At 56.8% G+C, this 27,424-nt stretch overlaps 1 protein-coding gene across 1 annotated transcript in view; it reads right to left on the reverse strand.

Annotated features, from left to right (window-relative positions):
* MXRA7 (matrix remodeling associated 7) overlaps positions 1-24,628 on the reverse strand; it is a 28,466-nt gene extending 3,838 nt beyond the window's left edge. The window contains exons 1-3 of the mRNA XM_042916889.1: positions 24,333-24,628; positions 8,024-8,087; positions 4,184-4,280 (exon numbers count right to left, since the gene is read on the reverse strand). Of these exons, the coding sequence (XP_042772823.1) occupies positions 4,184-4,280; positions 8,024-8,087; positions 24,333-24,617 (446 nt within the window). The 5' untranslated portion in view covers positions 24,618-24,628. The remainder of the gene's footprint in view (positions 1-4,183; positions 4,281-8,023; positions 8,088-24,332) is intronic.
* Between the last annotated feature and the right edge of the window lie 2,796 nt (positions 24,629-27,424).

The raw sequence follows: 27,424 nt of genomic DNA on the forward strand, positions 1-27,424 counted from the left end.
GCTCTGGGGATTTCCATTCTAGCGCTCAAGCTTTTAAGATGTCAAAGGGAAAAAGCCTTTAGCAGGAGGCTAAGGATAACTTCATTATTCTTCGGTTCTGTAAAGAGAAATAGGGAGAAAAGATCATTTATTTTACTCCTTCCATCTTGCAAGTATCACGGGGCGGGGGTGGGGGCGGGGAGGAAAGGGGGACATCGGGGACGACGGGGGAGGACGTTTGGAGTTGCAGAAGCCGGGCTGGACACTGGTTTCTCAGACACGGGGTAAGTTTGCTTCTCATCACCTGCAGCAAGACAGTCTGTCCCCCAGAGCGTGGCACCGTGGCAGCCCGCCGACCCCCATTCTGCGTCCGTGAGGCACTTAGTTAGGCAGAGGGGGCCCCCGCATCTAGGCAGTTGGGCAGGGCAGACGTCTAGACAGATACTGGGTGCTCCGGATCTTTGGCTATGTGCTTCCCTGGGGCCCTCCCGTCCCGCTCTTCCTATTCCCACTGGCTGGGTTTTGTCCCCGCCGGGGACACTGGCACCCTAGGATGTGTGCCCACCCCGTCTAAACAACACCCAGCAGCCCACAGACTTGATGAGGGAAGAGGAGACGATTTTGTCCCTCTGGCGCCCTCTTCTGGAGGTCAGCGTCGCTCATGTTTCTAGACCTTCACACGGGCAAATCCCTCACGGACACACCAGGTTGCGGACACGGGAATATCCCACAGCCTGGGTTCCTCCGCCCGCTCTCGCCCTTCCCTGTTATGCTGAACAAAACACCTTCCACTAGAGTCGTGTCCACACCCAGAAAGGTCAGGACATTGCCGAGGACCTTCAGAATGGAGTGGGTGCTGGGGTCCCAGGTTCCCATCCATCAGAGCCACTTTGGACCGGAAGGTGGGAAGAACGGATGGCATACAAGGACAGGTGTGGCCAGGGGTGCTTTTTTCTTTCTTTTTCCTGCCAAGCCTCCAGCTTCACTAGCTCTGGGAGCGGGGAGGAGCGGTCCGCAGCCTGCAAACCCGCCAGCCCAGCTACACCCTGAGGCTGGATGGGGCGCCTCCCAGAGGAGCTTCGGTGCGAACGCACAGTCCCCCAGCCCGGCATGGCAGTGCCGAGGATACCTGTGAGCCCTAGGCCCCAGGGGACACCTCGGAGGAGGGGGTGCAGCCAGTGAGAAGCGGGCTCATTCTGCGGCAGCAGCTGTCTCTGGATTTGCAAACCTTACCATTTCCGACCCCTTGGGCAGAAGGAACCTGACCTGCGGGCGAGTCTAAGGATGGGAATGTCCGTTTAAACACGCGGAAGGACAATCTGGGGTCTTGACTCTAGTCCTGCTTCCTAAAGGCCGTGTTCTGAAAACGTATAAAGTGAGGCTTTGGGGGATGCTCTTTAGTGGGACCACTGAAGATTCGGGCTCTGGATACGGCTCTGTTGGCTGAGGTGATAAATTTAACGTCGGGGACTTACAGCATTTATTTGTTAACTAGCTTGCGACTCGACTGGGAGCCGGAGTACCAGGAGAGGAGTTAGAAGCAGGCAGAGTTTGGTCAGAAAGAATCTTGACAGGCAGAGAAGGGAGCAGACTTTTCGCTGGCCTGTGGTTTTAGTGGTTTGACAATAATATGCCTGTTCTTTTCCATACTGGGATTCCAGGGCCGTCTCCTAGACTCAGCTGGGACCAGAGCTACCTCGCACCCGTCGTCGGCTCTCTCCCGGGCCACACGGGAACCACCGTGCTGTAGATGAAAAGACAAAGCCAAACTTGCCAGCCTCTGCAACCCCAAGCGTGGCCATGCAAGGAACAGAAGCAGCCGTTAAGAGGGGTGGCGCGTCAAGGGGCCCCATGCAGTGCCGCGTGAGCTGGCCGAGCGCAGGGGCAGGGGCGGGAGGGAGCAGGCACAGGCAGGCTCGTCCAACAGCCGCGGGGAGCATGCTGGGGAAGGGCGGTAATGAAAATGAACATGAACTCCAGCTCCACCCTTCGAGGACGGTGTTTAGCCCCTCAAGGTGGGGCGCAGCGGTGATAACCACAGCCTACAGATGAGGAGAGATCGCCCCCTTCACCCCAAGAGCGACACCCGGGGCGCGGTCTCCACCGCACGGAATAGCCAGGTGTGAACTGACATACGACAAGTCCCCGAAGACTCCGTAGCGGAAGACCCTCCTGTCTACACATAACAGAGAAGGGACTTTCCCTCCCCATCGCCAAGGTCCCAGCTCGGAGCCCAGCGACAGTGGCCGTCTGACCCCTGGCCCGAGGCCTGGCATCCATCCCCTAACTGGTCCTTCCTGTTCCAATGGCTCCTCACATCCTCTGAGCACCGGGAGCCAGGACCTCAGCTCCGTCCACGGGGACCTTCGAGAGCCCACAGGTGCATCCAGCCCTGCCTGTCCTTAATCCCGGGGCTGCGAAATGTTTCTGTAAAGGGCCCGATACGGACTCTTTTGGGCTTTGTGGGCTTTCTCACTCCGGCCACAGCAGCGCAGAAGCCACCACAGGCCACAGGAAAACCAGAGTGGCCGTGTTCTGGTCACACTGAGCATGGTGACCAGGGCTGAAGTCGGCCACCCCTTCCTCTGAGCCGAAAAACCTGCCTGTCCCACAACTTGGGAGCCCGGGGTTTTTGCCACACGAGGTTTTATCAGCTGCATCACCTTCTTAGGGCAGGACCAAAGTGGCAGGGGGACAGCCAGGGGGTTTCCGGCAGCCTCCCTGGTCCCCAGGGGAATGACAGTTCTGCCCAGCCTCACAAGGGGGCGCTAGCTCCCCGCCAGCTGGTCCATGAGGCCCACGGGGGACTCGTGTTCACTGGGCTCCCAGGACCCTGCAGCCCTGGGAGAGGGGCCTGGTCACCCAGCGACCCCCGTGCTGGCGAAGAACGAGGCGGCTGGGTGCTCGGTGCGCAGAATGAATTAATTGGTTATGAAGGCGGCGGGGGGGATGGGGGAGGTTTAGACCACGCCAGTCATGTTGGGGACACATTAACAGACAGGAGGGGGGAAGCACCAGTGGTCTAAGAAGTCCGTCTCCTTACCAAAAGGATTTGCAAGATTATGTGTGGCTCAGGACCTAAGGAACGTGCTACAGGGAAGTGAGGTCAGAGGTCAGCTCAATCCTGAAATATAAAGGCAGCAAACCGGGTCACACCCACAGGCAGTGTCATCAGCACGGAGGTGTGGGGGGGGGGGCTCCCCTGGAGGCCAGGTCCCCCTGTTCCGGGTCCTCCTCCCGCTGGGCCGGCACCGCCACCCCTCCGCCCCCAGGGAAGAGCCTTCCAGGCCGGCTTTGGAAGAAGCAGGGAACAGCCACAGGAAGGGAAATGCGGGTTCTCGTGGACAGAGCGGCTTCTGACTTTTGAGGGACCCTGAGTGGTGTGGCCAGTGGCAATGAAAGGGTGGCTGAGTTATGCATTCTGGAAAAATAAACCCTCCTGTCCCCTGTGACCCGAGAACCCCAGCTTGTGCTAACGAGCGGGCGGTGGTCACCACAAGCCTGGGCTCCCGTTTAGATCCTGCTTGAACCAAAGCACGCCAGCAGGCTCCAGGCCTGGAGACCCCGGGGCTCAGGGTCAGACCCCGGGTTCTCCCTTCCCCAGCTGTCCTGCTGTTTCCAGAGCGCTCCTTGGCACGCTGGCGGGACGGAGCGCAGAGGATCCGCGGAGGTTAGCCCACGGGTGTGCGGGGGGTGTCCGGCGGGGGTGGGGGGCGCCCGACTCTAAACCCGGGGCGCTACACGGCTGCCTCTGCCTCCGAGCTCCACGGAGCAGAACAGATACAGAAGGAAGGTGGCCGCTGGGCGAGGAGGGGCTGGAGGGGAGCGGCCAGATAGACGAGCAGGAAGAATCGAGCTCTGTCCTGAAGTGACAGATTGGTTCTGTCATGAACTCTATCTGGTCCAGGCTCTTGCCCGGCATCTCGCTTTTTCCCTCTGCAGCGGGGCGGGGTGGGGCAGGGGAGGGGCTCAGCGGGTCCTCCCGAGCCCCCGGAGGGGACTGTCTCCAGGGGAGACGAGCCGGCTGAGTGGAGGCAGGACAGACTGATAGGAAAGAACCCCTGAAATGAAAACAAAACAAAACGGAGGGTGGCAGGGGGTGGGGGCAGGCAGCTGGCCCGAGGCTCAGCTCGCCTCCTCTCCTGGCCCCCGAGGGCAGGGCCAGACAGCCCTGGCTCGTCGGAGAGGAAGGTGTGCGGCCTACCTCTGTTCTTCCTCCAGCTCCTCTTTGGTCATCATCTTCTTGTACTGGTTTCCCCGCAGCTTCCCGGGGCTGTATTTAAAGGAGAAGACCTCTCCCCCTGCAGGGAAGAGACGGGGAAGGGGGTAAGAGCTGGCACGTGGGACTGGGGAGGGGGCTGGGCGCCTCCCACAGACTCCGAGTCCCTCCCTCCACCCCCCCCCCCCCCGTCCACCCCGGTGACCACGCACGTGCTGCCCAGGCCTCCGAGAGGGCACCTGCGACTTTTCTGCTCGACTGGCAGGGCTCCCTCCCACACTCTTTCCATGAAATCCCACAGTGACTTAGGGACTCGAAAGGGGGATACAGAGACAAAAATGAGATAGTTGGAGAGAAATCAGTCCCCCTCCCCAAACGGTATGGCTCCATCCACCAAATGCTGGACCCCTCCCCCAAGGCAGGGTTCAGCCATCCACAGAGCTGTCTGGCAAAGGCTCCCGCCAAGCCGCTGCCTTCGAGGACACTCTACCCTCGTCATTGAAGCCGCCCCCCCCCCACCCCACCCCCATTACTGCTGTGCGAATTACATCAGACCCAGCAGGCTGGGCCAAGGTGCTGGGCTCCCTGCCTCTCCTCGGGTCCCAGGCCCGGAGGGTGGCACAGGGACTCCTGATCCTTCTGCCGAGGTCCTCCAGGCTCTGGGGCTTGGGGGATGCCCGCCAGCTATCAGAAATCTGAAATAACTCATCCAGCTCACAGGAGTGATGTGGGATCTTTCACACCGTGTTGAATTTGGGCATCCAAACCGGTGCCTAGTACTGAATAGGTGTACCGGGATTTGCCAGTCCCCGAGAGCAGACTCCTTAGCTGCCTTAGAACAAACAATCTCGAGGCCTGATGAGAGGGCACGCCAGAGGTCTGGACAGAGAAAGGCAGGAATGTGGGCCAGGGAGCCAGGGCAGGTGCTGAGCAGAGACTGCCAGGACGGAAGAGAAAAGAGCTTCAGAGCGGAGCCCTGGGCTGAGTATCGGAGGGAGAGAGCACCCCCCCCCCCCCGGGAATCGATGGCCGTAAGTGGTCCTTCAACCCAGCAGGTGTAGGGCAGACGGCCTCTGGCCACCCCGGGGACAGAGACTGATTGGCTTGTCTTGTCTAATTTCCATTAAGGTATAAAGAATTGACTAAGGGCAACGTGGAGGCCAGCAAATCACCCTCCCACACAGAGGTAGTCCTTTTCAGTTCTGTTCTAGAGGGTTTACCTCTCTGTCACTTCAATGTCAGGAATCTCGAACACCCTGCCACCAGGCCACCCTGAGCTCCAGCTGGCGGCTGTCCGGCTTGATCACACAGGCTGATGTGGGCTCAGGGGGAGGAAGGGGCCTCAGCCCCTCTGATTCAGGTTCTCTCTGGGCTGAAGGAAGAAGGTTCTGGATGCAAATTCAGAACCCACATGTAATGTGGTGGGGGCTGTGTTTCTGCTCTCCAAAACCTGGCTCGGGAGGAGGATGCTGGCCGGCTCCCAGGGCACAGTCCTCCTGGGGCGCCCCTGGGGCTGTGGCCTTGCCTTAGGGAGAAGTTCCTACATTAGTACCAGGATTCATGGGCTCTTTATTCTTTCTGCAGACATGAAGTGAGCTCTCTGCTAGGTGCTGGGGGCTTAGCCGTGAATCAAATGGGCAGCAAGCCAGGATAAGTAAAATACAGAGTTTGACGCTGGTCATGAGGGCTCTGCAGAAAGAACAGGGGTGTGGGAGGCAGGGAGGGGGCTGCTTGGAAGTTTCACTGGAGATGGGGTGGGGGTAGCATCGGGAAGGGTTTTGCAGATGATAGTCGAAGGGAGCAAACCCTGCGCTGTCTGGGAGACAGATCCAGTAAAGCAGGGAGGCCAGCGGCACTGGGTGGCAGAGAGAGGGGCCAGGCCGCGTGGTCAGGGAGGGGGGGCTTGGTTCTTCCTCCAGGTGAGACAGGGCTTGGGGCAGAGACAGGGGAATCCGTTCCCACCCCCCACCCCCACCCCCCACTGGAGACCCTGGTCCCCGCTGGCCGGCTCTTCTGGAACACAGCTCAGGCTGACAAACCAAGGGCTGGGTCCTTGTGGACCGCAGGATCAGGGGCTCCCAACAGCACCAGGTATGGCCTGCCTGCATCTGAGGATCTGGGTGCTTTGCTGAGTAATTCCGAGCCCCTGTCTGAGGGGCCTGGGTCCCTGGTTGCCAGGAAAGCCCTGAGAAGCCTGCCTTCAGGGCGGAATCACACAGAGCCGCGGTCTCAGACTGAGCTCACTGACCAACACACCAACCACCAACTACGACGCTCGCTCTGGACCTCCAAGACAGGCAACAAAGAAACCCAACTACCCTCAACGTCAAGGTCATTGTGTTGCTATGTTTTAGAAAAATAGCGATTTTAATTCTGCCAGCTGGGTGCTGCTCAAGGTTTCAATTTACGGGGCAGGTCTGATGATTTTATGTTTTCCGAGCCAGGCAGAATGAACGAACGAATGTCCGTCCGGAAAAGCTTTTCCCTTAATCACATCACACGTGGCGTACCGAGTGATCCGCGGCCGCGTCCAATCCAGCCAGACCAGGGGGTTTCAATGTGAGAGCCTCCCGGGGAGGAGGACTTCTTGCAGCCTTGTGTGACTGACTCACCAATTTGCTTAGGAAGGGCATCTTAGCGACACTAATCAATTAGCCTGGGAGCTGAGCTGCTCGCTGCCGAGGGCCTGGGGGCCCACTCTTCTTTCCTCTGACAGCTGGGGACATAGCCCTCCCCTCCCCTCCCCTGCCTTGTCAGAGCTGGCAGGTGGCGGCTGGGGGCTGGGGGCCGTCCAGGGGCAGCAGTCAGATAAGGAGGGAGGGCCCAGTGATGAGGCACACGGCTGGGGGTGGGGCTAGTGAGCCTCCCCTTGTCCTGGCCGAGGGGCCTCCAGCGGCCTCGGCTCCTGCCCCTTTCTATGTCCCCAAGTCACAAACGGGATCCCCACCTCTGGCATCCCTGCAGCCACCTGGGGCCACGAGGCAGGGACAGACCCCAGGGCCACAGTTCCCGTGCATCTCTAACCCCCAGATGATGGAGAAGCTAGGAGAGCAGGGTCCCCCCCACCGGGCTCCCCAGCTGCCTGCCCTTCCCTCTTCCCCTGAGGCAGTACTGACAGAAGCCGCAGAGGCCTGTGGGGCCTCAGCGGGGTGCCGGGGGCCCCCCAGCGCAGCCGCACCGCCAGCCCACACGCCCACACCAGCCGCGGTCACTGCATTCCTGCAACGCGTTCTTTCCACTGCCCCTGCCAGCAGTCGGCCAAAAGTCACAGCAACAGTCTTGCCTTTTTGACAAATTGAGAACTACTTCAGACATACACGAATGCACGTCCTCCGTGTACTTGCCGTGTAGATGAACAAATGTTGACATGTTGCTGTTTTTTGTTTTCTTGGCTTTTGTCTTTGAGTTTGTTTATTTATTTTGAGGGGGCAGGAGGAGACAGAGAGAGAGAGAGAGAGAGAATCCCAAGCAGGCTCCGCACCAGCAGCTCAGAGCCTGACTCGGGCCTCGAACTCACAGACTGTGAGATCATGACCTGAGCCGAGATCAAGAGTCGGACGCTTAACCGACTGATGGAGCCACTCAGGAGCCCCTGATTGTTTGTGTTTGTTTTCAAGAAATAAAACACGACAGACCCAGCGGAAACCCACACCGTGCTTGGTTCTGCCTCTGTCCGTCCAGGGCACTGGCCCCCGGGGGTGCCCAGGACAAGCCCACCGCCTTCCACCCGGTCGGGTTCGAGCTGCCCAGTTTCCTTAATGCTCCCGGACACGCCTGCTCCCTTCTCCTGGCCGGTCAGAGTCTGATGGCAGGGATCCCACTCACCATCTTCCTCCTCAGGCTCTGCTCGGGGTGGGTCCTCCTGGCCATCATGCTCCTGCTCCTCTTCCTGCAAGACAAAGAGAGAGTCAGCGCCCGGTGCCCGGAGCTCGACATGGTTTACTCGGATACCGCCACCCAGGCGTCCCCGACCCCTTGGTGAAAGCGACCTGACCCTGGCCCCCGGGCGGGAGGGATGCGCCACAGCGGTGGGGGCACTGGAGGCCGGTGACCGCCTTGGGGAGGCGGGGCAGCCGTGGGCAGAGCGTCAGGAGAGGAAGGGGCCGCCGAGGGCCAGTCTGAGCCCACATGGCGCCGGTGCCTGTCTGTTGGGCGTGGTCGGGAGGACCCTGGTGGGGGCCACGGTTAACCAGCAGGTGGAATCCGTATGATCCCCGAGCTAACGCTGTTTGGCCAAGACAATAAGGGCCGAGGTGCTGTGCTTTTGACCTTTGGACCTCAGTCTCTTTACCCTTTCCGGGTGGGTGCTGGTCAAAGCCTGTGGATGCCGTTTTGGTAAAGGGACTGGGGACTCCCATCCCACAATCTGGGTGCAACTGAAGGCACCAGAGGAAAGCTGGCGGGCCATCCGGGGCCGGGCCATCACAGAGAAGGTGCGTTCACGGGCTCTGCCTCCTGGAACCTCATTCCTCCCGTTTCAGTGTCCATTTCCCCCACCTCCTGGAGGCCCGGCTCTCCCACGAATGGACTCAATAAACAGACGGCTGGAAGGAGCGTCCCGAGATGGCCTTCTTGGGAGGAAGGAGTGACTCCAACCTGCAGGAATGCTGGGGGGCACCGGGGACACGCGGCCCAAGGAGCTGTGATGGACAGCGGGCCGGCGGATCCGGAGACACCCCCGGTTTACAAGGGGGAGGCACACACGGAGTGAGCTCCCCGGGCGGCGAAGGCAGCACGCCCAGGCCTCTGGGACTCGGCGCCCGGGGGGGGGGGGGTGCAGCCAGGGTGGCGGCCTCGGCAGGGGCAGGGAGGAGCGGCCGCAGAGCGGAGGAGCTCTGTCCCTCACGGCAGAGTGAGCGAAGCTGGGCTGCAATTCTGCACGAGCCCAACCGCGGGTCGTAAGTGGCAAACCCTGAAGGGCCTTGACTTTCTGTCGCTCACAAAAGGCAGCCAGGGGGAGCCGGGCGGGAGACGGGAGCAGGGCTCTCCATTCAGTTTCCATCCGGCTCAGCGTCAGAGGTGAGCGATGTTGCCCAGAGCGCAGGTCAGTACGTGGTGCCTGGGTGTCCAGATGCCCCGAGAAGTTTGCCCAGCAAAGCATCTTTGTGGCTGTGGGGAGGGGGCGGGGGCAGGCCCCTTCGGGGGAGGCAGGGTAAGGAGACACCCCTGTGACCCAGCACACCCACTGCTAGGGACCTGCTCTGGACTGGAAAACCATTTGTCCGGGTTTTTCTACGGTGACTCTGATTTTGTGCCGCAGAAACCAGTCCAAACTGGAAACCACTGAAATGTTCATCCTTAGAGTTCCATATATTTGGTTAACATGTTCACCAAAATATTAACAGGTTGAATATATCACAGCACACACACACACACACACACACACACACACACACCATGCATCAGTGTGCATTAAAAAGGAGGCAGCCGGGGGCGCCTGGGTGGCTCAGTCTGTTGGGTGACCGACTCTTGATTTCAGCTCAGGTCACGATCTCACGGTTCATGAGTTTGAGCCCCGAGTCGGGCTCTGGGCTGACAGCTCAGAGCCTGGAGCCTGCTTCGGATTCTGTGCCTCCCTCTCTCTGCCCCTCCCCTGCTCATGCTCTGTCTCTCTCTCTCAAAAATAAATAAACATTAAAAAATATTAACAAGGAGGCAGCCGTACACACTGATGTGAAACATGCATCAGGACAAATTTCCAACGGGAAAAAGCAAGAAGCAGCATAGTGTGAGAGGGGCCATCTTCTGGATGTAAATATAAAAATGAAAATGCACATACATGCTCATAATCACCGAGAAGAAGTTTTCTGGAAGGACGCATGAGACACCGTTAGTGGCTACCTTTGGGGAGAGGGGCTGGGGGAGGCAGCCTTTTGTTTCTATCTTACACATTTCAGTATAATTTGGATTTTCTAATATGCATGGAGATACATGGATTTCTCTTAATATATTTTAAAAATGCTACATTTTTAAATGCTACGGTTCAATGGGTCTTTGAACTGTGAAATTGGTGATTTTTTAAATGTTTATTTATTTTTGAGAAATAGAGAGAGAGAGAGAGCGAGCACAAGTAGGGGAGGGGCAGAGAGAGAGGGAGACACAGAATCCAAAGCAGGGTCCAGGCTCTGAGCTGTCAGCACAGAGCCCGACGCGGGGCTCGAACCCGTGAACTGTGAGATCATGTTCTGAGCTGAAGTCGGACGCCCAACCGACGAGCCACCCGGGCGCCCCTTGACAGCTTGTAAATGATTTTAAGCGGGGGGTCGACCAGCTCACCAAGGTGCCCGTGGGAGAGGACTCCTCTACCTGCCTGTCCATGCAGACTCTGGCACACAAAGAGTTAAAATGAAAACCTTAGCCTTCAAATGTCAGGAAGCTAAGTATAAAAGGAATTTAAATAAGTAAATATTCAACTATGTGTATTGTAGCTCTGTAGCATTCGCATTTCTTAAGTTATTAAAACTTAAAACTGCACTAAGACTTTGGAGGTACCTCTGTAACCCAGAATTAAATTAAAGATAAATAGTGTTATGTGTGTGGTAGAGATAGATAGATAGATGCCGTTATAAAATTTCCCGTGTGGGTCTGTGGCTTTTAAAATCGATTTTTTAGGGGCACCTGGGTGGCTCCTTTGGTTGCACGTCTGACTCTCGATTTCAGCTCAGGTCGTGATCTCACAGTTCGTGAGTTTGAGCCCCGCCTCGGGCTCTGCCCTGACAGCGTGGAACCTGCTTGGGATTCTCTCTCGGCCCCTCCCCTGCTCTCTCTCTCTCTTTCACAAAATAAACTAATAAATAAATAAAATAAAATAGATTTTTTTATTGCAGTCTTCGTGAAGTCTGGAAAATAGTGCTGAATTGGCCACATGTTGTTTTCTGTCTGTGCAGAAATGCCCTTCCTTCAGAAGACGCCCCTCGAAGCCTCTGGGCCCAGCGGGCACGGCCAGTCAGGGCAGTCACACCCCCTCCCTCAACACACCAGCATGCAGATGTGACCTATGGCCCAACTCTGCTTGGGGAGAAGGGACGTCTTGTCCCAGAGCTGTGAGCCTGGGAATGTGTGTGTTGGCGGGGGGCGATCGGGGGGCGCCTGGCTGTGATTGTCCCCGAGGCCACTCCACCCTGGCCTTCCCCTGTCCGTGAGAGACTCAACTCCCAGTTTTGCGCAGGCTAACCAGCCAAGTTGCTGTCACCGACAGCCAGAGTCCTGACCCCTGTCATCGCCTCCTCACCCGCCACTTAGCAAGCCCAGAACACATCGATTTCTCTCGGGAGAGTGCTGCCTGCATCAGATGCCGGCAGGACGGCAGCTGGGGGATGGGTAGGATGCTGGAGTTTTCCACCTGTGCTTTGGGGAAGCACCCCAGGCCCACAAGTTTATCTGGGCTTACTTAGTGGGCTTTTAGATAACATCATGATAATGGAAAGGATTCCATTATTAAACAGAACGCTGTGTATTGCATTTTGGCCTTATTTTATAAAAAACGTGTACACAACAGAAAAACCCAAGTGCTGACACCGGTAATAAGATGGACAGGTCTCGTAAACAGTGCGATTGGGCCACAGATGGCCATCCTTCTGGACGGCGGTGGCCCTCCAGCCTCCGTCCAAGACTCTCTGCCTCGAGATGGTGAACTGTGGGGGCGCCCGGGTGGCTCAGTGGGTTAAGTGTCCGACTCTTGATTTTAGCTCAGGTCACAATCTCACAGTTTGTGGGTTCGAGCCCTCCGCTGGGCTCTGCGCTGCCAGTGTGGAGCCTGCTTGGGGTTCTTTCTCTCCGTCTCTCCCTCTGCCCTCTCCCCCTGCTTGCACTCTCTCTCAAAATAAAGAAGCATTAAAAAAAAAAAAAAGGCAATGAACTGTGAACTATGTGTATGACAGTGAAGGAAAGCAGTAAGGTGGAACCATGTACCAAATGCTAGAACAGGGGAGCCTGGGTGGCTCAGTCGGTTGAGCATCCGACTTTGGCTCAGGTCATGATCTCGCAGTTCGTGAGTTCGAGTCCCGCATCGGGTGGGACTGAGGGGCACAGCGAGGCCCCAGAGGGGACGCCAGGTGGGGAGCCTCACGGCTTTTGCAGTGACTGGCTGGAGTCTGGTGTGACCGCAGGGGATCACGGGGGTCAGGAGGCAGGGCTCGCACCAGGAAGATCTTATAGGGAACAAGGCATTGAGGAGCCCCCAGCAGCTTTTAAATGGGGAGAAAGAGGAGGAGACCGGCATTTTTGGAGCAGGAAGTAGGAAGGCATGGTGAGGGCAGGATAGGAGGCAGGATGAACTTCCAGAAGGGGGGGGTCCAAGTGCAGGTGAGGGATGTAAGGCCTGATCTGGGAGGGTAAGGGACTCGGCCCTCAGCTCAGTGTTTGTCAAATGAATCAGCGAAAGCCTACCTGAATCTGGTTCGATGCAATGCCCTGGGGGTCTCGAACTCGGAACCCCACCCGTGGATTTGCTCCCTGACACAGCTCGGCTAGGACCACGCCTGGGGCAGCATGACCCCGGCAGCTGCTCAGAGTGGGGACTGCCAGCCCACAAGAGCCCATCGCTGTGGATTTCTTCTATTTTTTTTTTTTTAAATGTTTATTTAATTTTGAAGGAGAGACAGAGAGACACAGAGTGTGAACGGGGGAGGGGCAGAGAGCGAGAAAGGGAGACAGAATCCAAAGCAGGCTCCAGGCTCTGAGCCATCAGCACAGAACCCGACGCGGGGCTCGGACCCGCCAACTGTGAGATCATGACCCGAGCCGAAGTTGGACGCTCAACCGACAGAGCCACCCAGGCGTCCCCACTGATGTGGATTTCTTGTCACTGCCCTTGGTCCCGAGAGTGACACATGGCACCTGTGTGTTGTAGACTGAATTATGTCCCTCCCCAAAGTCATATGCTGAGGTCCCAACTACCAGTACCTCAGACTGTGACTATGTTTGCAGAGGGGGCCTTTAAAGAAGGAATTACGTTAAAACAAGGCCATGAGGGTGGGTCCTGCTCCGATCTGACTGGTGTCCTTCTAAGAGCAAATGTATAAGAAAAGGACACACAGGGAGACGCCAGGCATGCGTGTGCTCGTGGAAAGGCCCCGGGTGGACGCAGTGAGAAGGTGGCCCCTGCAAGCCGGGGAGAGAGGCCTCGGGAGAGACAGACCCTGCCCCCCCGTCTGGATCTCACAGTTCTGGACAAAGTAAATGTCTGTGTCTCAAGCCGCCCTAGCAAGCCAGTGTAAATCAATTTTGTGAAAACTGTGAGTCGGTGACACCCTCTGAGACAGACAGCTGGCGTCATCCTGGCTGGTCCTCAAAGCAGTCCCAGGCGGGGAACCCAACCCCATCACCTCCCTGACCAAGAGTCCCAGCATTTCGCTACTGGATAGAACCCGAGGGTTTTAACGCCACGTGGCCCCGGCCACTTTTCCTCCAGTGGAGGGATGGGTGGGGGGACAGGCAAAGCACAGGGGCCAGGGTCTCCCAGAGGCCGAGGGGGGAGGCTTCTCAGAGCCAGTGCGAGCCTGCAGACAGCATGTTGCCTTTTATGGCTGCCCTGGCTGATCTAGGCCTGATGCACAGCGCGAGGCAGAGGATGGGGAGACGGAGACAGAGACAGAGACGGGTAGGGAAGAGACAGAGAGAGAGAGAGAGAGAGAAACATCTCTCTGTCTGCCTGAGCAGAAGGCTCGGCCCTGGGGTCCCGCACACAGGCTCTGCTGGGACCCTGTGAGCTGCCACCAAAGCCAACTGGGCTGTGACCGCGGCAGGGCCCCTGGTTAATCTGGGAGTGATTTTAGAGGACCACGGCTCCGCCAGGCAGGGGGAGAGGGAGACCTCACTTCCCTGGGGATGCCCGACCCTCCCTCCCCGGCAGCAGCCAACAGAGAGAGGGGCCTGCACGATTCCCCTGCACCTCTCCTCAGCCTGGGCAGCCCCACCCACCGCAGCGGCTGCAGGCTTCCCACGTGGGCACCGAGAACAACGGGCATCGTGCGGGCGCTGCCTCCCTCCCTGCCCGCCCCCCCCCCCCCCCCAGCTCCACTGCAGGCAGAGGGGGTGTGACCGTGCTCTCTCCCCTCCCAGAAAGATGCCATTAGTCAATCAGGCTGCTCATCTTTTGCATTCAGAGGGGAGCGGCTGCGGGCGCAGACCTGGCGCCAGCTCCTGGAGCGCCTGTGCTGGGCGGGGAGGGTGGGGCCGGCAGAGGTCATGGTCACGGCGGCTCTCTCTCTCTCTCCCCCCGCCCGAACGTCCAAACAGCTCAGCCACCGCACGCCCAAGTGACAGCTCCAGGCAGGGGACCCTGTATTTGCGGCTGGATAAGGCGCACCCCTGAGCCGAGGAACTTGTGTCTTCTTATCTCAAACTGGCCCTTCTCAGCCTTTCTCTGTGATCACGGCATCTCTGACACTTGGTCATGGCCCGGGAACGCTGATTCAAGCCTCCTGCTTCCTTTCTGCTTCCGCTTCTCAACCGCTGTCCCTGTCTCCCCGCCACGCCCCGCCCCCCCCAAAAGTCCCTAAGATTCACCCTCATTCTCACGCCTGAAACGGCACCGTTGTCCTCGACCTCACTTTCCCCTGACTCATCTGCTCTGAGAACACCTTAAAATGCCAGCTCGATCATGCTTTTTTCCCCACTAGAACCCTAAAATGACGGCTGCCGGGTTCAATTCAAATATCCCCAGGCCTGTGAAGTTCTTCTGCTTCCTGATTCAGGGGCTCAGTCTCTAAGGCTTCCCGGGAAGTGTTCTCCTCTCCCGTCCCCCGGGGGCTGCCATGGGAGGGCAGGCTGGAACTTAGGGTCCCCCTTGGAACCAAGGCCTCGGGTATGTGATCTCGGGCATTCACCTCTGGGTGCTCCTCCTTCCTTTGCGCGGGGTCCTTTGAGGTCACAGAATCCGGGGAGGATGGTCTTGAGCTCAGTTTTCATTTTGCCCTCAGTGGGCAGACCCCTGGAGCTTTGTGGTGGGTACTGGGGGGATTGCTGTGAGGAGGGGCAGGGGAATAGAGGGGCTGAGACCTCCACCCAGGGCAGATCTGCTTTTGCTTTATGCACTGGGCTTCCATTTAAGATCGAAGAAGAAAAAAGGTATCTAGCGCCTTAAAAAAAATTGTTTTTCATGTTTTATTATTTATTTTTGACACAGAGAGAGAGCGTGAGCGGGGGAGGGGAAGAGAGAGAGGGAGACCCAGAATCCGAAGCAGGCTCCGGGCTCCGAGCTGTCAGCACAGAGCCCGATGCGGGGCTTGAACCCACAATCATGACCTGAGCTTAAGTCGGACGCTTAACCGACTGAGCCACCCAGGCACCCCCTTAATTTTTTTTTAATGTTTATTTATATTTGAGAGAAAGAGACAGAGTGCCAGCGGGGGAGGGGCAGAGAGAGACAGAATCTGAAGCAGGCTCCGGGCTCTGAGCTGTCAGGACGGAGCCCAACGCGGGGCTCGAACTCACCAGCTGTGAGATCATGACCTGAGCCGGAGTCGGCCGCTTAACCGACTTGAGCCCCCCAGGTGCCCCGCTAGTGCTTTTAAAAATGTGAGAAAGCCACCGATCTAAGTGGCTTTGACCTAATTCAAAACCCTATAGCTGATAAAACCTTTGATGAAAGTTCTCCAGTGTGTTTGAACACTTGTAGCCTCGGGGAGCTCACTACCTTACAGAGCCGTCTGCCTCTTTGGGGCATCCGGGGGCATGAAGAGAAATGGCCTCTGCCTGCTGCCCAGGCCAGTCCTACGAGGAGGTGGCATCGCCTCCTGGCAGGGGCTGCCCCGTTCCTTCTCTTTGTTGTTCCTGCGGTTTATAAATTCCACAAGCATGTGGTGGGTGCTACTGTGTGCTGAGCCTGCTGTAGGAGCTGGGGGTGTGGCCGTGACCATGGCAGGCAGGGACCCTGTTCTCCGGAGCCGACATTCCGCTTCGGCAGACATAAGGGATGACCTCAGACCCTGTGGAGTGCCGTGAAGAAAGCCCGATAGAACGGCGTGCTGGAGCAGGGGTGGGGGACTTCTATCCGCTAAGGTGCTCAGGCGCCAGAGCCTTGAAAGGCAAGGGGGCAGGAGCAGTCATGTGAAGGTCTAGGCCAGGGAGGGTCCGCCGGGCAGAGCGGAGAGCAAATCCCAGGGTCCGGATGGGGGGCAGGCCTGGTGTGTCTGAGCACTGGGAAGGCGGCCGGGGCTGCAGAGAGGAGGCAGGGCGGGCCGCAGGGCCGAGGCAGGAGTTTGGAATGTATTCTGTGCCACCGCAGGGCTTAGAGCAGGAGAGCGTGAGGGGCCCGTTTCCAGGTTATAAAGATCGCGCTGGTTGTTGGGCGGAATGTGGGGGGCGGGCTGGAAGCAGGGGGAGCCGCTGAGAGGTTCCTTCACAGCCCAGAGGAGCCACGGACTGCCGGAGCAGCCTGGAGTGGAGAGGAGGGCCTGACGTCAGGAGGAGGTATCCCACAGGCAGAGGCGACAGGACTTGCTGATGGAATGACTTCGGGCCGCAGGGAAAATGAGAAAACAAGGATGTTGTGTGGGCTTTTGGCCTGAGCAGCTTTGGGAGCCATGGAGGAATTCTGAGCAGGTGGTGAAGGACGCTGGGGGCGGGGAGGGGCCGAGGGCACCCCTCGGGCAACAGAAGTCGAGAGCACTAGGGGCGCCTGGGTGGCTCGGTTGGTTAAGCGTCCCACATGGGCTCAGGTCACGATCTCACGGTTTGTGGGTTCGAGTCCCGCGTCGGGCTCTGTGCTGACGGCTTGCTCAGAGCCTGGAGCCTGCTTCGGATTTTGTTTCCCTTTCTCTCTGCCCCTGCCCTGCTCACACTCTGTCTCTCTCAAAATAAATAAACATTAAAAAAAAAAAAAAAAAGAAGAAGTAGTCAAGAGCACTTAACAGACAGGGCCGTGTCAGGTGCTCACTGGACAACCACAGGCCAATGTTGAGGAGGCAGGAGATGGGGCTCAGGAAGAGGCTGGGTGGGGGGGGCAGTGGTCAGTGTGTTCCAGAGGCAGCAGCGGCGATCCGGGTCCAGAGGTGAGCCCTCCACTTGATATGGGCATGAGCTTGACCAGCGTGGACCAAGAACAAAGGAAGAATACTGGGTAAGATGCTGACTCAGGAAGCGGGGATGGGGGGAGACGGGGAGAGGAGGGGAGAGACTGAGACCCAGCGTTCACGTTCCCAGCACACAACACCCGGGGCCGTGGAGGAGCCAGGCTGCGGGGCCAAGTTCAGCCATCCAGACTAACAGGGCCATCCTGGACTCCGACCTCATATCCCAAATGAGGGCACATTCACAAGCCCTAAACACACTCTCTTGCTCAGATGGCCAAGCACGCCAGATCCAATCCTCTCAGATGAACGGCTTTTGGCATCGTTCCTACAAAGAGGATTTGGAGGACATCAAAAGCTTCATTTAAAAAAAAAAAAAAAAAAAAAAAAAAAAAAAAAAAAAAAAAAAAAAACCACCCAGAGGCACCAGCCAGCATTCTCCCCTTATCAGCAAGGATTAGGTGGAATTCTAGTGTCTACATTGCGGGATAAATAGAGACGGTTATGCACAGCGAGAACCCGGGGACAAAATCAGGGCTGGGAGCGCAGGATGAAATGAAACCACCGTGCAGGGGGACCGACCAGGCTGAAGAATTCTGACCACGACCAGCTTTAAGGATAATAACACAAGACGGGTGGCCGGTGTTTAAAATGTCTAAGGAGGCCTCTGCACCGCAGGCAGAGAAACTGGTTTTAGGCTTCATGAAGAATAAAGATACAAATGGTTGGACCCCTGGAGCAGGGTTTACTGATCTGGACTGGAGGTGTTTGCTTGTCTTGGGATTGCTCTCAGATTCTGAGTCCTCAGCAAATACGCATCTGGCCAGGAGAAACACTATTAATACCGAGGTCACAGAATTAGGTCCTTGCTGAGAACGTGCCCAGGGTTGTCTCAACCAGAGGTCACGTTGGCCAGACCAGTGTTAACAACGTGGAATTTAACTTGCAAATACGAAACCCACGCGTGCACACAGATAATCGTGGACTGCCAAGCACTCTAAGAGATATCAGAGGTTGTTTTCGTTCAAGCCGTTCAGTTTGGGGAAACCGAGGCCTAGAGGCACAGAGGTTAAAGGACGTCCCCCCCCCCCCCCCCCCCCCCCCGCCCAAGTCCTACCTACGGCTCTTCAGAGGCAAAAATATTAGGTAAACAAGTACCGTGCATTCTCACGCTGGGTTTCCTTGGGACCATTTAATCTCACTTGTTATTCTTTAGCCACTGTGGCCAGGAGAACGCGACTGATACTTCTCCCTTCCGGGTGGGAGGGGAGTGACATCCTGCGGCAGCATCCCAGGCTTCCTTTTCGGTTCCGACCAAGCCGCAAGCAGAAAGATGTCAGCAAGGCGCTCTGTCTGTGCACAGCACGACCCTCGTAGGAGGGGGTTTCTGAACCCCATTGAAGTCCTGATTCATTCACCTGTCCCTAACGGTGGCAGACCGGGTGTGGTCAGGCTCCGGCTGTTCCAGAAAGGCAGCTTTGTCTCTTAAGACATGCTCTTGGGGCGCCTGGGCGGCTCAGTCGGTTGAGTGTCTGCCTCTTGGATGCTTGATTTCGGCTCAGGTCATGATCCCAGGGTTGCGGGATTGAGCCTGGTGTCAGGTTCCATGCTGAGTGTGGAGCCTGCTTAGGATTCTTTCTCGGGGTACCTGAGTGGCTCGGCTGGCTAAGGGTCTGACTCTTGGGATTCTTGATCTTGGCTCAGGTCATGATCTCTCGGTTCATGGGATCAAGCCCCACATTGGGCTCTACGCTGACAGCGCAGAGCCTGCTTGGGATTCTCTCTCTCCCCCTCTCTCTGCCCCTCCCCCACTCATTCTCCCTCTCTCTCTCTCTCTCTCTCTCAAAATAAATAACTAAACTAAAAAAAAATTTAGGGGCGCCTGGGTGGCTCAGTCCGCTAAGCACCCGACTTCGGCTCAGGTCATGATCTCGCCGTTCCCGAGTTCGAGCCCCACATCGGGCTCTGTGCTGGCAGCTCGGAGCCTGGAGCCTGCCTCAGATTCTGCGTCTCCCTCTCTCTCTGCCCCTTCCCCGCTTGTGCTCTGTCTCAAAAATAAAAATAAACATTAAAAAAAAATAATAATGAAGGATCTTTCTAAAAAAATTTTTTTAAAAAAAGATCCTCTCTCCTTCTGCCCTTCTCCTCCACTTGCAAGTGCTCTCTCTCTCTCTCTCTCTTAAAATATATATATAGAAAGAGAGAGATTCTTTAAAAATTTACCACCTCCCACTACGTAGAAAATTCTGACAGCTGAATTTTCTGTGTGCAAATAAGACTATCTCCGAAAGCTGGGGCGCCTGGGTGGCTCAGTCGGTTGAGCGTCCGACTTCGGCTCAGGTCACGATCTCACGGTCCGTGAGTTCGAGCCCCGCGTCGGGCTCTGGGCTGATGGCTCGGAGCCTGGAGCCTGCTTCCGATTCTGTGTCTCCCTCTCTCTCTGCCCCTCCCCTGTTCATGCTCTGTCTCTCTCTGTCTCAAAAACAAATAAAACATTAAAAAAAAAAATTATAAAAAAAAGACTATCTCCGAAAGCAAGAACAAAGTTGAGCCATCGGGAAAGCCCCTGGACTTCCTTCTCACACGGAAGAAGACTTCTGAGCTGAAATGACTTTACAGAAGACACCGTCTTGCACTACCGAACCCTGGACTCTTGTCCGCAGCTCGGCACGACCCCCCGATGTGATGGTATTTGGAAGTGGGGCCTGTGGGGGTCACCGGTGTTGGATGAGGTCCTGAGAGTGGGGCCTCCGGGATGGGATTGTTGTCCTTATAAGAAGAGGAAGAGACCAGAGAGCTCTCTCTCCACCACGTGGGGACACAGCAAGGAGGTGGTCGTCCACAACCAGGAAGTGGGCTCTTACCAGGAACTGAATCGGCCGGCACCTTGATCTTGGGTTCGCCAATTTCCAGAAGTGGGAGGAATAGATTCCTAGTGTATAAGTCACCCAGCCTCTGGCATTTTGTTTTAGCAGCTCGAGCTAAGACAAGATTCCAAAGTGAGCAATTGACAGATATCTGTCTCGCCCTCCACTGGCTGGCTTCTGTGCCTTCGTTGAGAGAACAGAAAGTGGGGCCATGTCGGCATCACGAAGGTCAGGACGGATGATGGGGGAGGGGATTCACATGCTCCTAAATCATTCTGTGGTCTCTGGTGGGGGGGGGGGGGCGTGCAGGACACAGCCGTGGTGACAAGGATGGTGAGGGTAGGGGACACAGCATGGACCTAACAGCAGGTGAACCAGGGGGGTGCCTGGGGGGCTCAGTCAGTTAAGCAGCTGACGCTTGATTTCGGCTCAGGTCGTGATCTCACGGTTCACGGGTTCAAGCCCCGCATCGGGCTCTGCGCTGAGGGTGCGGGGCCTGCTTGGGATTCTCTCTCCCTCTCGGCCCCTCCCTCTCTCGTGCTGTCTCTGTCTCTCTCAGAATAAATAAAACTTTAAAAAAAAGAAAACAAAAAAAGGAGGTGAACCCGGGCCCCGCCGCACAGTGGGGACAGCCAGGTAAGGCTGTGCAGCCCAGTCAGACCCACACCACCTGAGGGTCTGAAAAACCAAGCCCCGTCCTGAGAAATTCCCCACTGGGTTTCTTTTTTTTTTCCAACACTGTATTTTTTTGTGATTCAAGTATAATGAATATGCAGTGTCATAAAAGTTTCAGGTGCCCAATGTAACGATTCAACAATTCTATAAGTTTCCCGGTGCTCATCAAGTCTCCAACACTGTATTTTGAGAAATTCCAAACCTACAGAAAAATTGGAAGAATAAAACAATGAACAAGGTACTCACGTACCCTTCACCTAGATTCACCGATTATTAACATTTTGCCGTCTTTCCATTCTCTCTCCACGTACACACCCACCCTGAGTGTGTGTGTGTGTGTGTGTGTGTGTGTGTGTGTATAACGATTAGCATCATGATACGTTGACCCCTGAACGACACGGGTTTGAACTGTGTAAGTCCACTTATAGGCGGATTTTTTCAATAAATACAGTAAATGCAAAAAAAAAAAAAAAAAAAGAAGAAGAAGAAGAAAAAAGAATCACTCTATGTTATTGCTAAATGTTTAGGCATGCATTTTTCTAAGGACAACAACATACTTCCACATAATCACAACGCCAGCATCACGCAAGAAACTGTGTTGAATACAACAAAATCATCTAATAAACCATTTATTTGAAACATATCCCAGTTATCTCCAAGACGTTCTTTATGGCTCCCCACCCCCACCCCATCCAGAACCCAATCAAGGATCAGGCATTGCGTTTGTCTGTCTTGTCTCTTTAGTCTTCAGCCTAGAAGAGTGTCCTTGCCTGTTCTGTGTTTGGTGATACCGTCCCCACTCGGTTGCTGAGCAGAGCCAGGACCCCAGCGCCAAGAAGTCTGAGTTCTGGCCCAGACCTCACTCTAGTACCATCTGAGTGACCCCTGACTTTCACCTTGACCACCGTTTGGGAACCCTACGACGTAGTTTTGCTGGAATCCACGCCCCTGTTGGGTAAGAAGCCTGGTAATCCTAAAATTGCAACTTATACATCAGCACCAAAGAGCACTGTTTCCTGGCCTTAAAAGGGACCGGCTCTGGTTCGTGACATTGTTGGCCACCATTCTCTGTGAGGGTGTGGCATGCCTGTCACGCTTCCTCAGCTGCCCACCCCTACACTCGCCCCAAGGAGACATGACAAGAAAGAGGTTCTAATAATAGAGCTCTGCCCAATGCCCAGCCTCCCTGCCCTGGCCGGTTGCTCACCCCCCATTTCTTCAGTGGCTGCCCGGTGTCTCGGGCCATCATGCTACTTTGCTTCCCGCAACCGTGGGGACGCTTCCCAGTGAACCACAGCCACAGTGAAAGGCCGCTTCCCTGGGCTCTGGATCCTTCTCAATAATCAGCTTTGTGAGTCAAAGGAAGCAGCTGCCCTGAGCCTCCCAGGCCTGGCAGGGCAGAAGGACGACTGGATCAGAAGGACTGCCATTAGTTAGCAAGGTGGCTGTATGCCCCCAGCCCCCATTTCCCCAGGGTCCTTCCACCCGCTCTCCAGGCTCGGCAATATGATAATGAGAAGTCTGTTTCCAGCCAATTTCTTAACAGCTTCTTTCAGGGGTAATCCCACCACTAAGAAGGCAGAGTAGTGGGGGACAGTGATAGGTGTCCCCCCCCCCCCCCCCCGCCCCCAGCACCTGATCCCGGGGCCTGAGGCATGGCAGTGATTTAGTGTTTGCCAGCTGGAGTTGACGGGGGCTGGGCAACTCGGCAACGGTTGGGGACCTGAACCTACAAGGGAAGGCAGGAGCTCCGGGTGAGGAGACTGACTTCAACATAACCCTTGCGTCGGGATGATCTCGGGACAGGGTGTCGCAGTGGGAGGACGGCCTCTCAGGGTCATCTGGCAACTGCCCCGCATGTGAACCCCTGTGATGAGCTTTGTCCTTCAAAGCACCCACTCCCCCCCACAGGACGAGCATTTTCCAGACAGAGGCAAATTGTGCTCTGGCTGCTACTGACCGTGGGCACCGGGCCCATCCCACTAGATCTCGAATTGCTGAGGGCCCCCAGGCCTTGCAGAAAGCTCTCTCCTGGGTGCTGTAACCCAGAGGGTCAAGACATGACTGGATGCCACAATCAGGCGCTGCAAACTTCAGTCTAGAACTTGCTGCTGAGTGATAAAGGGCCACTGTGTAAACTGTGGGAGCAGGGCTTGCTGAGGGCAAGCGGCTGAGAATAGCCCATACGCCTCTCCTGTTCCCAGGAAGCCGTGAGCGCAGGCAGAATCCCAAATACGGGAACAAACCTAACAAATCAGCACAGGTCCAAACCCTACCTGCCATCCTCATGGATGAGGTCAGCAAGAACAGCAGGGCCTCCATTAAAGCGGAGTCCCTGTCTTCCTTGGGCCGGATACAGCAGCCCTGGGCAGGCTGGTTAGAATCCGCTCTAATGACACAATTAGTCACCCACTTTGTCAAACAAAGCGCCTGCTCAGAGGGGTCCGGCACACTGACTCAGCAAAGAGAAACCCCTGGCCCCAGCCTCACTGCCTTCTCCCGTCGAGGGTTCTCTCCAGTATAAACCACCGTGTCCAGCAGAATTCAGAATGGGCACTGTCGACACACTGACAAGGCACTAAAGCAGCCTGGTCACACTTTCTACTGCTCTGGCCATCCTCCCTTCCAAGCAGAGGAGCTGGGAAGTTAATTCTGATGTGGGCCCTGGGTGGGAGCCTACAGGGGCCCAGGGAGGAGGAAATCCTGGGAATGTGGGTTTTGTGCCTCGCCAGTGGGTTTCCAATGTAGAGACAAGCACTGGGAAAAGTGTATTTCTTGGTGGGTGAGAGCATATCTCTCTGGGTATCCTGAAGCAAGGCGGCACCGTCAGGACAGAGCTGAAGGACCACAGGGAGTGAGGCGTGGGGCAGTCGCAGGAGGCTCAGCACAGGGGTGCTCAGCTGTGCTGTAGGGGGGCCTTATCTTGCCCTTCCATTCCATAAAGGCCAGGCTTATCTGCAACCCCCGGGGGAGATGTGCCAAAGCACGTGTGCAGTTTGAAAACGACAATAAAAATGACCGCAATCGTGCGGTGCCTTTCCCATCGGCCCCACCCTATGCGCTTCACCAGAGACATCACTGACTCTGGAGTCTGGATTTCAAATTGGCTTAAAAAAAAAAAAAAAAGCCAGCTTTCCTTCCCCCCCCCCCCCCCAAGTATGACTATTTTTTTCTTTATCGAGACAACTCTCATTACTGCAGACCTTGAAATGTGCCACATGCACGTGGATGTGGGAACCCGTGGGCGGGGGGGTGGGGGGGGAAGGGGGGAAGGTGCGGGGTGAGGGGTGGGTGTGACCCGCGCGGGGTGGGGCGGGAGCCGCGGCCGGCCGGCCGGGAAGAGAGGATCGCCAGCGGAGCACACAACTCCCGACAGCCTCGTCGCTCGGCGACACTTCTGGGGGAGGAGGGCGAGTTTGCCGGCGGGGCCCTTCCTCCTTGCCGGCCGCGGGCTCTGCGCTCCCGGGGACGGCCCGGCCCGAGGCTGGGGACCCGATCCCCCGCCCCGCCCGAGCCGGGAGACGGAGGGGGCGGGGCCCCGGGGTGGGGAGGGGGCGCCCGGGAGGGCCGGGTCCGTACCTGCCTGGCCTCGGCGGCCTGCTCCTCCGCCTCCGCCTCCGCCTCCGCCTCCGCCGGCGCCGCCGCGCGCTCCCCCGGGCCCTCGAGCTCCCCCGGGTCCTCCGGCGCGGCCGCCGGCTCCGGGGCGCAGGGGCCGGGCGGCGCGGGGGTCCCGGGGGCCTCGGCCGGGGGCGCGGGCTCCGGGCTCGCGGCCGCCCCGCGCCTCACCAGCAGCCAGGCGAGCAGCAGCGCCAGCGCCGTGGCCAGCGCGGGCAGCGCGGCCAGCAGTTCGGCCGGCGCCTCCATCGCGCCGCGGCCGCCGGAGTGCCAGCCCGCGGGGACCCCGAGGGAGCCGGCCGCGCCCCGCCCGCGCCCCGCCCCGGGGCGGAGCCCCCGCCGCGCCCCGCCTCCCCTCCCTCCCCCGGGGGTGGCTCCGATGCTGGGGGACCCGGGGCCTGACCCCTGGGGGCGGCGCTCCTGAGGCCGGACGAGTCCCAGCCCCGCCCCGGGCCCCTAAGCTTTGCGCTTAGATTTTTGTTTTGAAAACCGGCTTGCAACACTCATTCCACGGGCGCCCTCAGATTACCGTCGTTTTCCGCAGCATTTCCGCCCGGTACGGAAGGCCATCTCACAGCACTTTGGAACCGCCAGCGGAATGCCGAGGCCCGGTGAGGCCGGAAGGCTCGCCTAAACCGTGGCCCTGGGCTGCCGGCAAGACGGTGCAAAGCGAAGGTCAACCCCGCTTTACTCCCGGCCACTCCCCGGACACGTCCACAGCGTTTTCAGAGGACACTGCCCGAGCCTGGCCGCTGGATGCCCCTTCTGGGCTGAGACCCAGCAGCCTTCCACACGGGCGTCCCGGTAACGTGGCTGCCCCCCGAAGGCGGTTTCTGGAACTCAGCTCCAGGTGCCTTGTGTCCACTCTGGTCCCCTACCGGCTCTTCCTCTTGGAGTAATTCTGGAAGGTAGCGAAGGTGGAATGAAGGGAAGTGTACTGGTTTTGTTCCTCCAGATCCTTCCAGGGCTCTGTTGCTGAACAGTGTGTGTTTGAGATGACCACGCTGTAACCCGAAACAGTATTTCTCCCCTGCTCCCAATAAACCCAGGGCGGACGAAGTGTGTCAGGTACCAGCTGAAAAAACAGGGTGCCGGTTTTTGCTTTGGATACATTTACTGCTGTTTTGGAAAAATTACAGTGCCCGAGCTGACATCTGGTGGGAGCCAAGAAGCTAGAATGGAGTGTTGTTTAAATTTTTTTTTAATGTTTATTTATTTTTGAGAGAGAGACAGAGCGTGAGCAGGGGAGGGGCAGAGACAGAGGGAGATACAGAATTGGAAGTAGGCTCCCGGCTCCGGGCTGTCAGCACAGAGCCTGACGCGGGCCTGGAACCCACGGCTTGTGACATCATGACTTGAGCCGAGGTCCCTAACCAACCGAGCCACCCAGGCGCCCCTAGATGGAGTGCTGTTTAAATGGAAGATGCTAGGGGCGCCTGGGTGGCGCAGTCGGTTGAGCGTCCGACTTCAGCCAGGTCACGATCTCGCGGTCCGTGAGTTCGAGCCCCGCGTCAGGCTCTGGGCTGATGGCTCGGAGCCTGGAGCCTGTTTCCGATTCTGTGTCTCCCTCTCTCTCTGCCCCTCCCCCGTTCATGCTCTGTCTCTCTCTGTCCCAAAAATAAAAATAAAAAACGTTGAAAAAAAAAATTAAAAAAAAAAATAAAATAAATGGAAGATGCTAGCGTGTGCTCAGGCTTCCTCCTGGTCCAGTTATGACCAATGGGCAAAAGGCAAGCTTAATCCTGCCGCATCACATAATATGAAGGTACAAGCAAAAGGAATTTCAGTGGTGACCGATGAAAAACAGCCCGTAACTGCAAAATGTGGAGTGGGGCTTAGGTCTTAGCTACTGGCTTCTGACCACAAGGGGACTTACGGGCTAAGTGGGTCTTCTTCCTTGTCCCCTGTCCTCACTGTTTCAAAGTTGCTATGTAAGAGGGCCCGTTGTGCAAACTCGGTCACGTTCTGTATCAACTATCAGATGAATAACGGAAAGAAACAAGAACAGAACAATGCAAAAAGCCCAACTCCAAATCAAGTTGCTTTATTTAAAATGATGAACAAGTTTCATCCAAGTGAAAGTTAAAAATACCAGTCAAATGGCAGAGCCACAGGCATTTGGTGGCGGAGCCCACGGCGAGATGAAAGCAGACGTAGGAGGCTGCTGGGTGCGTGTGACAGCTGCAGGAGGCACGAGGACTCAACTCGGCACATGGTCCCCGGCCTTCCGCACTGTCCGGTCACCCTGGAGACAGCCGGCCGGGCCAGTGCTCAGGGGACACGAGGAGTGTCACGTTTTTGAACTACCGATGACAGCCACCACCTGAGGGGCCGGGGCACGAGGTTTGTCTAGTTTGGCTGTACAGAATGTGACATCATTGGAACATTGTGGCAGAAGGCGGGGAGGGGAGTGTGAGGAGGAACCAGGCTCCGCGGGGAACCATCGACAGTACCAGCACACATGACAAACGACTTACTTGTGGAAACGCTACACAGGATTCGAGGAACCTACAGCTGCGCACTTACACGCCTACGTCCTTAGAAAGCACTTTTTACGACATTTACCGCAAAACTCCCGCTCTGTCCCACACGCTCATCTGAGGTCCTAAATCACATCCAGGCGGAACCTCTAATAAATTCACGAAGCAACTTATACCAGCAACTTTCTTGCTTACCCTTAGATATCTTTAGCTAATTTAGAAAGAGAAACCAAATACTAAGAACACGGCTATGATGTTAATTACGTTCTTTTATGAAGCGCTCATAAACTTGTATTTTGTAAAGTCTGAACTTGCTTTTCTGGCCGCGGAAACGGATATGCCAGACTCTACCTACCCCGACCAGCGACCCTTGGGAACCACGGCACACTCACTGTCCCTTAGCTCCACGAGAGGAGGGACCTGGACTCGTCACTGCTTCATCTCCAGCACCTAGAACAGTGGCTGGCACTCAAACGCAGGCTGGGTGCTCGAATGACTAATCAATGGGCATCTGCGAGCCTGAGCCAAATGTGAACAACGTCCCTGTGTTTGGTGGCTCTCCCCTCAAAGGTGTCA

This window comes from Panthera leo, chromosome E1 (assembly GCF_018350215.1).
Source record: "Panthera leo isolate Ple1 chromosome E1, P.leo_Ple1_pat1.1, whole genome shotgun sequence".
Classification (NCBI taxonomy): Eukaryota; Metazoa; Chordata; class Mammalia; order Carnivora; family Felidae; genus Panthera; species Panthera leo.